At 41.7% G+C, this 13,413-nt stretch overlaps 1 protein-coding gene across 1 annotated transcript in view; it reads right to left on the minus strand.

Moving 5' to 3' along the window:
• Window positions 1–13,413, minus strand: part of LOC128226312 (polycystic kidney disease protein 1-like 2) — a 64,690-nt gene that overhangs the window by 19,203 nt on the left and 32,074 nt on the right. Inside the window, exons 9-13 of the mRNA XM_052936199.1 lie at window positions 7,824–7,944; window positions 4,561–4,720; window positions 4,102–4,231; window positions 3,244–3,502; window positions 850–1,480 (exon numbers count right to left, since the gene is read on the minus strand). Of these exons, the coding sequence (XP_052792159.1) occupies window positions 850–1,480; window positions 3,244–3,502; window positions 4,102–4,231; window positions 4,561–4,720; window positions 7,824–7,944 (1,301 nt within the window). The remainder of the gene's footprint in view (window positions 1–849; window positions 1,481–3,243; window positions 3,503–4,101; window positions 4,232–4,560; window positions 4,721–7,823; window positions 7,945–13,413) is intronic.

Here is a 13,413-nt window from a genome sequence, read left to right on the forward strand (position 1 = left end):
CACAGGTAGAATCACTGTCGCATTTATAAGATTAATTAGTTTCATATCCTTAAAAATATAGTGGTCCATTGTATAAAGGTGTGAAACATGTGGCCGATACAAACGAAGACAACCTGCATCATTTTAGCAGTTCAATTTTACACAATTTGTATGGACTAGGGATGCAAACAAATATTGGATCAAATGTTTTGCGCTCGTATTTTCATTTTACCGGGAAATTACAGACTTTTTCTATTTGTTCGTATAATTTTGTTAACAAATATGATCGTATTGGAATAGTAATAATTCAATTTTTTTTGTTCAAAACGTATTGCTCTTTGATGGAATATTTTCTAAAAGTGGGGAAAATCAGAGTGTAATTTGGGAAGCAATTAGAGTGCGTCGCAGGTACCGGCTATAAGGCAACTAAAAGAAAGAGTCAAAAAAGGCTACGTCTATGACTATATAGAACAATAAATGTTTTAAACAACTTCTGAAAGATTCATCGAATATTCTAATATTCAAAGAATTAACGAATATTCAAATTTTTCCGTTTGCTTGAATCCCTAATATAGACTAAACAATTTAACAAAAATAAGTCATGGGACAAACAAATAGCTTGTTTCACTTAGGCCTAAAAGTGTTTGGTTTGGGTTACATCCTTTTCAAAAATAGGGAAGGTAGGCTTTTTATATTTTTTTATTAGGCATTATATAAGAATGTCATTTTCATCATTGGAGAATGGTGTTTAAGCTATCTTCTGTATAAGCATTTTTTTTCAAACTGACAATAAAAACGGTAGGGTCGTCACCTATTCTGTAGGTAGGGTCAGGTAACCCGAACCAAATGTATTTTTTTTTAAGGTCTTACCTATCCTTTGAAAAAATGCTTTCTGTTGAAAACCGCTTTATCTCACTGGCTGTTTGTGAAGAAGCATCTCCCGACATGCTGATAGTCGGACTGCGAGTTGTGTGACCAATATCTCCACACGAATCAAACTTTAACGCCGACTTGTAAAAGTCATCTGCGAGCGATAGATCAGACCTATTTGGTTTCAGGGCAAGATCTTCTTTACCCCCAGTATCCTTTTCACGAGGGGCCAGTGTAAATTGTCCTTGGTTGTCTAACACAACATTCATATCCAAGGCCTCTCCAGCAACTGACCATGAAAATCGGTCTGGCAGATTTTCAATCAAAAGTTTTGTGACTAGGTTAGGAACAACCCTGCAACGGTCTCTGAGAGCATCTGTATACAGCAAACGAAACAGATCAATATCAAGCTGCCTTTGTATATTTTTTTTTAAATCGAAATCTACTGTCATTGCAGACACTGTCTCTTGAGTAGAACCTTTATCAGTCATGGATGCATTGAATGAGGCAATGAATGTTTCATCTGGATCTTTCATCTTGCGGCGCATTTTTCGCTCTCGTGGCTTGACCTTCATAAACAGCTGTATCATAAGAAGATTCACTGGAAACATTATGAGACTGCTCTCTATTCCTGAAAATAAATCAAACGCGATGATGTTGCAATACCAAAATGTCAAGTAATCTTTAAGTACATTGTTATGCGCTTACAAGTTCAACCAATGTATACTTGAAGTATAGTATAATTTATTTATTTTATATCCCCCTTATTATACTGTGTATAGAACTCTAGCAAAAAGCCTAGCATAGATAGGACGCAGGCAAACAATTGTGTGAAAAATCAGGTAAAACACTTCCAACACCATCGATAGGACGCAGTGAATAATTGTCAAAATCAGCAGCCACCGTATTTGATTTGTCAAGTTTTATTGAATCGAAAAATGGCAAAGGTTATTAAATAGTATAGCACATGTACATCATTAATAAAACTCGAGCTATCACTGAAGGTGATTAATACCCCCGAACGCCGCCCTAATATGGAATTGCAGTCAACTATTTGGAAAGCCAACCTATAAATGACAACTTTATTTTATGGACTATCGTCAGTTATTCATTTTTTGATTATGTTTTTAAAAGTTAGAAAAAAAGCTTTAAACAATATCACTATATAATCAGTGATGCTAATACTGAGATGTTAATACTGATATATTTGATGTTCTAAAGCACAGAATATACGATTGCCTATAACCATCTATAAATGAGTTAAGTTATTTTTTTTTCAAGTTATGCTCTGGACAATAAAAAAATAAAAAAGGGCAATAACTCTGTAATTAGCTGAAGTACAATTGCAGTTCCTGTATACTGCACTTCCTCTCATTATGATCTATCACCGTATGAAGTTTTATTGAATTCCATCCAATAGTTTTCAAGTTATGCTCTGGACAAGTAAAAAGTAACAAAGGGCAATAACTATGTAATTGGCTGAAATAGAATTGCGGTTCCTGTACACTGCACTTCCTCTACTTATGATCTATCACTGTAGGAAGTTTTATTAAATTCCATCCAATAATTTTCAAGTTATGCTCCGGACAAGAAAAAGAAACAAAGGGCAGTAACTCTGTAATAAGCTAAAATAGAGTTATTGTTCTTGTGCACTGCACTTCCTCTCATTGTGCTTTACCATTGTATGAAGTTTCAATAAATTCCATCTAGTAGTTTGCAAGTTAATGTCTGGAAAAAAATTGACAGCAAAAAAACAAATAAAGGGCAATAACTCAGAAATTAGCTAAAGTAAAGTTATGGTTCTTGAACACTTCACTTCCTCTCATTGTGCTTAACCATTGTATGAAGTTCCAATGAATTCCATCCAGTACTTTTCAAGTTATACTCCGGACAAAAAAAAAAAAGTTACAAAGGGCAATAACTCTGTAATAAGCAAGAATAGAGTTATGGTTATTGTACACTGCACTTCCTCTCATTATGCTCTACTATTGTATGAAGTTCAATCCAATTCCATCCAGTAGTTTTTAAGTTAAGCTCCGGACAAGGTAAATTGCAATGGACCGACCAACAAACCGACCGACCACAGGGTGACTCCAATATACCCTCTTCAAACTTCGTTTGTCAGGGCTATAATAACAAGTTGAATTTTTTTGCCAAGGATTATTGCATCGTTAAAATACAATCAAATCTAAAGTATTTCACATGTGGAGAAGCAGAAAATAGCATGGTCTTTTATAGGCAAAGAATACTTTCATATCCTTTCCTTTATAGAAGTTTTTTAGGAATTAACTTCACTTTGTTTATTGCTTGTTTACATCAGTTTAAAACTGTGGTGACCCATGTGAGAACCCCGTTGAAGTCACATGATTCCTCACCCAGATAAATTGCACATACCAATAACAATCTGTGAAAGGGTGAGACTGAAGGGCCCAGCCTTCACCTGGTCAGCGGGTTCGTCCGTGGGGATGCCGTAGAACATGAGGTTGGTTAACATAGTTGAGAGCAGAAGGGAGAGGGCGCATGTGAGCCGCTGAACGCGTGTGAACTGGCTTGCTGGGGACTTGGAGAAGATGCTGATCCACAAATGGCCGTTCCTTATCTCCCGGCTAAACTGGATCATGAACTTGTACTTCAGCTTCACCCTCATCTGATCCTGACGATGATAAGGGCTTGGTTGCACTGATGCTCATGTATTCTCAACCAATTTTTTAAACAACTACTTGCTTAAAATTACATCCTCCTAGGTCTTAGGTAAAACCAAGTACTGGCCTTATGTTCATTTTGAAAGTTCACAAGAAAATGCCCCAGGCTGGCCACAAAGACCAGTTCCCTTTCAATGACAATATCAGCAACAATATAACCATATTAAGTTGACTTTCGTAAAAACACATATTGAACGACATGTTATCTTTTTTTATATACATGTGTTACAATAGCTGCCATTGGGGAGAACATAATGCTATTGTATATTTACAGTTTATTGTGTTTATGTATACATCTCCATAATAAAATATCATCTCCTTCCAACGTCGACGATTTGTCAATTACACTCTGACTTTTCAAGGAATTAAGCTCCTTTAGACTTGCAACTCCTTCGAACTCTCTTGATTGAGTAGGTATTGGGCCACAGTTAACCCCCCCCCCCCCCCTCACCCCGACAGTTATCACCCCCCATCGACCTTAAGACCACAGTTATCAGACATAATAAGTATAAAAGGGGTCACTTTTAAGTGATGCGGTTTGTTCACTGACCTCCGATGTGGCTTCAATGGTAGCTGTGGTGGAGAGGAGGGAACCCATATCCACGGCAAGCCAGTCATTATAGATGTAGTTCCAGGACGAGCCAGTCTCAACATCCTTGATATGAACCTGATTCAGGTACCTGGATCATCCAACACACTCCACCATTACAGACGCAATCACTGTCACTATTACAAACTAGGGATGGTAACGAGTACCCGAGAACTCCAGTACTTGATCAAGTGTCCAAGTACCAGAGTATTAATTCAGTACTCGAGTCAAGTACCCGAGTATTAATTCAGTACTCGAGTTTTCGGCAAAAAAATGATCTTGTTTAATATTCAGCAAATCCAGTGACCTCCACATACAGATGATGTTATAAAAATATACTGCTGCGTTGCCAACAATACAATGTTCGTTCCTATGAAAACAGATTATCATGGCAACCAATGGCAGAGCTAAATATGTTACCAGTGTGGATTGCTTCCTGTGTTGTCATGCCAGACTGTGATGGAGGAGATGTGCCCCAAGCTGTGCTCTGTTGTGACCACTAACCAGTCTTCACTCCCCGGCTGCAGGCACACTCGGTCCGCAGTGTTCACATGCTTCTTTCCACTCACTCCATCAGTCCCTGGAATCATGCAGTCATTGTACATCAGTCAGTATTACACAACTTATAAGTAATTAACCAACTGAACTTTGCCTTACAAAGTGCAAAAGTTTTTGAAGGACAAAAAAAAGAGATCATTATAAATTTTATTTAGTGTTTAAAGTTCAATATTTAGTAGGGATGGCAATGAGTACCCGGTCAATCATCCAAGTACCCTAGTACCAAATCACTACTCGAGTACTCGGAAAAAAATTATAGTTTTCTAATAAAATTCACCAAAAACACGATTTACAGACGTAAGTATCAGATCGGGCGCGTTTTCAAGGAGACAATTTACGGTCCCTCTAATCCCCGCTGTGTACACATTTGACCCTAATAAATTAAATGACAGTTGATGTGAGAGTTGAAAAATGTCAACAAAGAGCCCTTATTTGCAATTATCACTGATGCCAATTAACGAAGTTGTGGTAGCGAAGTTGTGATAGCGGTACATCTCATACAGAATTGTTTTGTTTACCAATTTTTTCACCAAACAATGGACGTTTACGAGCGAATTAGTAACGACCGTTACATACAATGATTCCTGAATGATGTATCTTAATCCAGGAATTAGGAGTATTAATGAGGTAAACAACAATATTACAGTCTGAAAAACTGTCATTTTAAATATTATTTCGTAGAGAAAACAACTAATCAAATTTATAAATAATTTTCGTTCATTGTAATTCTAAATGTTGTTCATTATTGATTGTAGTCTCGATTATCTATCCGAATATGATCCGAGTTTTCCTTCCCATTTATTTTGTAGTACATTAGTATGTATACATTGAAATGAAAGGCGTGATTAACAAATTAAAAGCATAAAACAATGTTTGTTTTCTTTTTAATGGTTTTTCTGTTTAGGTGCATAATGACATTCATATTTAAAAATGAAAACAGCCAATATTACGACCAACGCACAAAGTACATGAACGATACATGCATACACAAACTCGTCTCTCCCGAATATATAATTCAAGTTATCCAAGTTATCGAGTACCCGAGTACTCGATCAGAAGATTGTCAGAGTACTCAAGTACCAATTTTACTCCTCGTTCAGCAGCCATCCCTAATATTTAGTAAGCATTATTCATATATCTGTTTCAACATGTGAAGCTGTAATTAATAGTTAGCCAATTTTATGAAAGAACATTTTATTAAATTTCTAATCGGAAAGTATTTTCATTTTTCCCGAAATGTCTTGATACAAAATGAATATTTTTGTGTCAAAATAGTCTGTACAATCCAATCAACAATGTCTGGAGGCTTTAAGTGGTGATTGCATCTAATTTAGGAAAGATAGTTCAGCTTCTTTTAACCAGGAAATGAAATTAATCCACTATTTTTAATAATTTTATTGAATATCTAATATCTTTCTCATTTATAAAAATATCCTTAAGAACTCACAAGACATTGTTGATAAGGTTACCTCTGGGACATTTTGTCACAAACATTTTTTTTGTAAAAATACTTTTTCGAAAATGTGCGAATGACTTTAATTTGGTCCAAAATCTGATATAATCTTCTTTTGTTATATTTGGTCAACTTATTACCCCAAAAAAATTGTCGTGCAAGATTGATGTTTAACTCCCTAAAATGATTGTTCGTCAAAACCAAATAAAATATTAACTTTTGAAATGTTCTAATTTTTGGCCTTCCCCACTGTATTTCGGATATAACTGAGGTCGATTGATCTCAATCTAACTTGATCAAACCATCTATATTATTTTGAATATACAGGGTGGGATGATTTTTTTTTAACTCAGTTCTATTTCAGCATTTTTCCCCATTACTAGGAATAAAAAGTTTTATTGCAATTGGTCAATAAATAGCTAAATCACACCAGCAAAAGATATACATGTGAAACTTTCAGATAAAAGGGGAATAACTGGTATAATTTATTTTACAACCAAATTGACTGAAACAGTATGCTTACACACATTGTCCCAAACTTGCATCATGATTGAACAAAAAATGCTTTAGTTATTGTCTGCACAAGTAACAAACCTATCATATTTTAAGTTAAGAAGAATTGCTATGAAATCCATGTTATGCAACATTGACCTCTAAAAGTGACCTTGAGATGAAAGCATAAATGTCTGGTGCTACAAATATTCCAATGAAGCTTGGGAATTCTGTGTATTTTCATGAATATTTAAAGTCATGGCTGAGACATGAAAAGGTGTCATGGATTCTACAATCTAATGATTGCAAAGTATGACCTTGACCTTTAAAACAAAAAACACATTTTTTGTGTACAACACAATTTCCCGTGATGCTCAACTCAAAGTTATGGGCCACACATATTTTTCTTGTGCTCTACAATTTAGTGAAGATTGACTGAATTTCTATTAATGGAAAAAAACTTTATAACTGTGACACAATTGTTGCTTTGAAGTCCATGTTGGGGAACATTGATCTCCAAGTGTGACCTTGTCATTTAAGATAAGGACACAAATGTTATGCCAACATTACTGCCAATGATGCTCTAAAATCCTGTATAAAATGATTGAATTCCAATTAATAGTAAAAAAAGAGTTACGACCAAGACATAAATTATTACTATAAAATCCATATTGTATAACATTAACCTGCAAGTGAGACCTTGACCTTGAACAGACATAGTGAAAAGGATGGGAGTGCGATTGCTATATGTGACACCATTCAGAGGCATGAACAATAGGGATTCCCAAAAAGTCGTAACAACACATTTTTTTTTCTAAATCAGAATGGCCTTGATCCCTTCCCTAAATGTGTTTTTGTCAACACATTACAAAAAGCAACTTTTATTAATGCAAACAGAGGATTAACACCCATGGCTGTAAAGTCAGACGTAATGATTATGATTTAAATAATACATATTTAATCTATTGTCAACACAAAATTTTGCTAAAACTGCTACCATTATAGACGCCAAACGTAATATAAATATGGTATGCACCAAACTCAAGTTAAAAGGTCAAGCATAAACCCTAGATTAATTGCTCCCCCCTTCCCCATGCATCAAGAAAGAAAACCTTACAAGAGCATAATTTATCATATATTATTCATAAAAATTAGGTTAAATGTAGGTTTTTGAATATACCTGTCATGTAGAAGTAGACATTGGCAGATGTCCCTGCATGTTTCCACCAGCCGGTAATGAAGCATACAAGATACACATACTGGTCCCCCTGCTTGTTGTCCACACACGGGATAACTCCCACCTGAAGCACACAAGATACACATACTGGTCCTCATAGTGGTTGTCCACACACCAGATAACTCCCACCTAAAGCACACAAGATACACATACGGGTCCTCAGGGGGGTTGTCCCCACAGGAGATAACTCCCACCTGAAGCACACAAGATACACATACTGGTCCTCAGCGGGTTCGTCCACACACCAGATAACTCCCACCTAAAGCACACAAGATACACATACTGGTCCTCAGAGTGGTTGTCCACACACGGGATAACTCCCACCTAAAGCACACAAGATACACATACTGGTGTCCTCAGGGGGGTTGTCCACACACGGGATAACTCCCACCTGAAGCACACAAGATACACATACTGGTCCTCAGCGGGTTTGTCCACACACGAGATAACTCCCACCTGAAGCACACAAGATACACATACTAGTCCTCTGGAGGGTTGTCCACACACGGAATAACTCCCACCTGAAGCACACAAGATACACATACGGGTCCTCAGGAGGGTTGTCCACACACGGGATAACTCCCACCTGAAGCACACAAGATACACATACTAGTCCTCAGAGTGGTTGTCCACACACCAGATAACTCCCACCTAAAGCACACAAGATACACATACGGGTCCTAAGAGTGGTTGTCCACACACCAGATAACTCCCACCTTAAGCACACAAGATACACATACTGGTCCTCAGAGTGGTTGTCCACACACGGGATAACTCCCACCTAAAGCACACAAGATACACATACTGGTCCTCAGAGTGGTTGTCCACACACCAGATAACTCCCACCTAAAGCACACAAGATACACATACTGGTCCTCAGAGTGGTTGTCCACACACCAGATAACTCCCACCTAAAGCACACAAGATACACATACGGGTCCTCAGGGGGGTTGTCCACACACGGGATAACTCCCACCTGAAGCACACAAGATACACATACTGGTGTCCTCAGGGGGGTTGTCCACACACGGGATAACTCCCACCTGAGGCACAAATGATACACATTCTGATCCTCAGGGGGGTTGTCCACACAAGAGAAAACTCCCACCTAAAGCACACAAGATACACATACTGGTCCTCAGAGTGGTTGTCCACACACGGGATAACTCCCACCTGAAGCACACAAGATACACATACTGGTCCTCAGGGGGGTTGTCCACACACGGGATAACTCCCACCTGAAGCACACAAGATACACATACTGGTCCTCAGCGGGTTTGTCCACACACGGGATAACTCCCACCTAAAGCACACAAGATACACATACTGGTCCTCAGGGGGGTTGTCCACACACGGGATAACTCCCACCTGAAGCACACAAGATACGCATACTGGTCCTCAGGAGGGTTGTCCACACACGGGATAACTCCCACCTGAAGCACACAAGATACACATACTGGTCCTCAGAGTGGTTGTCCACACACCAGATAACTCCCACCTAAAGCACACAAGATACACATACGGGTCCTCAGCGGGTTTGTCCACACACGGGATAACTCCCACCTAAAGCACACAAGATACACATACTGGTCCTCAGAGTGGTTGTCCACACACCAGATAACTCCCACCTAAAGCACACAAGATACACATACTGGTCCTCAGAGTGGTTGTCCACACACGGGATAACTCCCACCTAAAGCACACAAGATACACATACTGGTGTCCTCAGGGGGGTTGTCCACACACGGGATAACTCCCACCTGAAGCACACAAGATACACATACTGGTCCTCAGCGGGTTTGTCCACACACGAGATAACTCCCACCTGAAGCACACAAGATACGCATACTGGTCCTCAGGAGGGTTGTCCACACACGGGATAACTCCCACCTGAAGCACACAAGATACGCATACTGGTCCTCAGGTGGGTTGTCCACACACGGGATAACTCCCACCTGAAGCACACAAGATACACATACTGGTCCTCAGAGTGGTTGTCCACACACCAGATAACTCCCACCTAAAGCACACAAGATACACATACGGGTCCTCAGAGTGGTTGTCCACACACGGGATAACTCCCACCTAAAGCACACAAGATACACATACTGGTCCTCAGAGTGGTTGTCCACACACCAGATAACTCCCACCTGAAGCACACAAGATACACATACTGGTCCTCAGAGTGGTTGTCCACACACCAGATAACTCCCACCTAAAGCACACAAGATACACATACGGGTCCTCAGGGGGGTTGTCCACACACGGGATAACTCCCACCTCAAGCACACTAGATACACAAGATACACATACTGGTCCTCAGGGGGTTGTCCACATACCGGATAACTCCCACCTAAAGCACATAAGATACACATACTGGTCCTCAGGGGGTTGTCCACATACGGGATAACTCCCACCTGAAGCAAACAAGATGCACATACTGGTCCTCAGAGTGGTTGTCCACACACGGGATAACTCCCACCTGAAGCACACATAATACACATACTGGTCCTCAGGGGGTTTGTCCACACACCAGATAATTCCCACCTAAAGCACACAAGATACACATACGGGTCCTCAGGGGGGTTGTCTACACACGGGATAACTCCCACCTGAAGCACACAAGATACACATACTGGTCCTCAGGGGGTTGTCCACACACGGGATAACTCCCACCTGAAGCACACAAGATACACATACGGGTCCTCAGGGGGGTTGTCCACACACCAGATAACTCCCACCTAAAGCACACAAGATACACATACGGGTCCTCAGGGGGGTTGTCCCCACAGGAGATAACTCCCACCTGAAGCACACAAGATACACATACTGGTCCTCAGAGTGGTTGTCCACACACCAGATAACTCCCACCTAAAGCACACAAGATACACATACTGGTCCTCAGGGGGGTTGTCCACACACGGGATAACTCCCACCTGAAGCACACAAGATACACATACTGGTGTCCTCAGGGGGGTTGTCCACACACGGGATAACTCCCACCTGAAGCACACAAGATACACATACTGGTCCTCAGCGGGTTTGTCCACACACGAGATAACTCCCACCTGAAGCACACAAGATACGCATACTGGTCCTCAGGAGGGTTGTCCACACACGGGATAACTCCCACCTGAAGCACACAAGATACGCATACTGGTCCTCAGGGGGGTTGTCCACACACGGGATAACTCCCACCTGAAGCACACAAGATACACATACTGGTCCTCAGAGTGGTTGTCCACACACCAGATAACTCCCACCTAAAGCACACAAGATACACATACGGGTCCTCAGGGGGGTTGTCCACACACGGGATAACTCCCACCTGAAGCACACAAGATACACATACTGGTCCTCAGAGTGGTTGTCCACACACCAGATAACTCCCACCTAAAGCACACAAGATACACATACTGGTCCTCAGAGTGGTTGTCCACACACCAGATAACTCCCACCTAAAGCACACAAGATACACATACTGGTGTCCTCAGGGGGGTTGTCCACACACGGGATAACTCCCACCTGAAGCACACAAGATACACATACTGGTCCTCAGCGGGTTTGTCCACACACGGGATAACTCCCACCTGAAGCACACAAGATACACATACTGGTCCTCAGGAGGGTTGTCTACACACGGGATAACTCCCACCTGAAGCACACAAGATACGCATACTGGTCCTCAGGAGGGTTGTCCACACACGGGATAACTCCCACCTGAAGCACACAAGATACACATACTAGTCCTCAGAGTGGTTGTCCACACACCAGATAACTCCCACCTAAAGCACACAAGATACACATACTGGTCCTCAGAGTGGTTGTTCACACACCAGATAACTCCCACCTAAAGCACACAAGATACACATACTGGTCCTCAGAGTGGTTGTCCACACACAGGATAACTCCCACCTAAAGCACACAAGATACACATACTGGTCCTCAGAGTGGTTGTCCACACACGGGATAACTCCCACCTGAAGCACACAAGATACACATACTGGTCCTCAGAGTGGTTGTCCACACACCAGATAACTCCCACCTAAAGCACACAAGATACACATACGGGTCCTCAGCGGGTTTGTCCACACACGGGATAACTCCCACCTAAAGCACACAAGATACACATACTGGTGTCCTCAGGGGGGTTGTCCACACACGGGATAACTCCCACCTGAAGCACACAAGATACACATACTGGTCCTCAGCGGGTTTGTCCACACACGGGATAACTCCCACCTAAAGCACACAAGATACACATACTGGTCCTCAGGGGGGTTGTCCACACACGGGATAACTCCCACCTGAAGCACACAAGATACACATACTGGTCCTCAGTGGGTTTGTCCACACACGAGATAACTCCCACCTGAAGCACACAAGATACACATACGGGTCCTAAGAGTGGTTGTTCACACACGGGATAACTCCCACCTGAAGCACACAAGATACGCACACTGGTCCTCAGGAGGGTTGTCCACACACGGGATAACTCCCACCTGAAGCACACAAGATACACATACTGGTCCTCAGAGTGGTTGTCCACACACCAGATAACTCCCACCTAAAGCACACAAGATACACATACTGGTCCTCAGAGTGGTTGTCCACACACGGGATAACTCCCACCTCAAGCACACAAGATACACATACTGGTCCTCAGAGTGGTTGTCCACACAAGAGAGAACTCCCACCTGAAGCACACAAGATACACATACTGGTCCCCAGAGTGGTTGTCCACACACCAGATAACTCCCACCTAAAGCACACAAGATACATATACGGGTCCTCAGGGGGGTTGTCTACACACGGGATAACTTCCACCTGAAGCACACAAGATACACATACTGGTCCTCAGGGGGTTGTCCACACACCAGATAACTCCCACCTAAAGCACACAAGATACACATACGGGTCCTCAGGGGGGTTGTCTACACACGGGATAACTCCCACCTGAAGCACACAAGATACACATACTGGTCCTCAGAGTGGTTGTCCACACACCAGATAACTCCCACCTAAAGCACACAAGATACACATACGGGTCCTCAGGGGGGTTGTCCACACACGGGATAACTCCCACCTAAAGCACACAAGATACACATACTGGTCCTCAGGGGGTTGTCCACACACCGGATAACTCCCACCTAAAGCACACATAATACACATACTGGTCCTCAGGGGGGTTGTCCACATACAGGATAACTCCCACCTGAAGCAAACAAGATGCACATACTGGTCCTCAGAGTGGTTGTCCACACATGGGAGATAACTCCCACCTGAAGCACACATGATACACATACGGGTCCTCAGCGGGTTTGTCCACACACCAGATAACTCCCACCTAAAGCACACAAGATACACATACTGGTCCTCAGGGGGGTTGTCCCCACAGGAGATAACTCCCACCTGAAGCACACAAGATACACATACTGGTCCTCAGAGTGGTTGTCCACACACCAGATAACTCCCACCTAAAGCACACAAGATACACATACTGGTCCTCAGAGTGGGGTTGTCCACACAAGAG

This window comes from Mya arenaria, chromosome 1 (assembly GCF_026914265.1).
Source record: "Mya arenaria isolate MELC-2E11 chromosome 1, ASM2691426v1".
Taxonomy (NCBI): Eukaryota; Metazoa; Mollusca; class Bivalvia; order Myida; family Myidae; genus Mya; species Mya arenaria.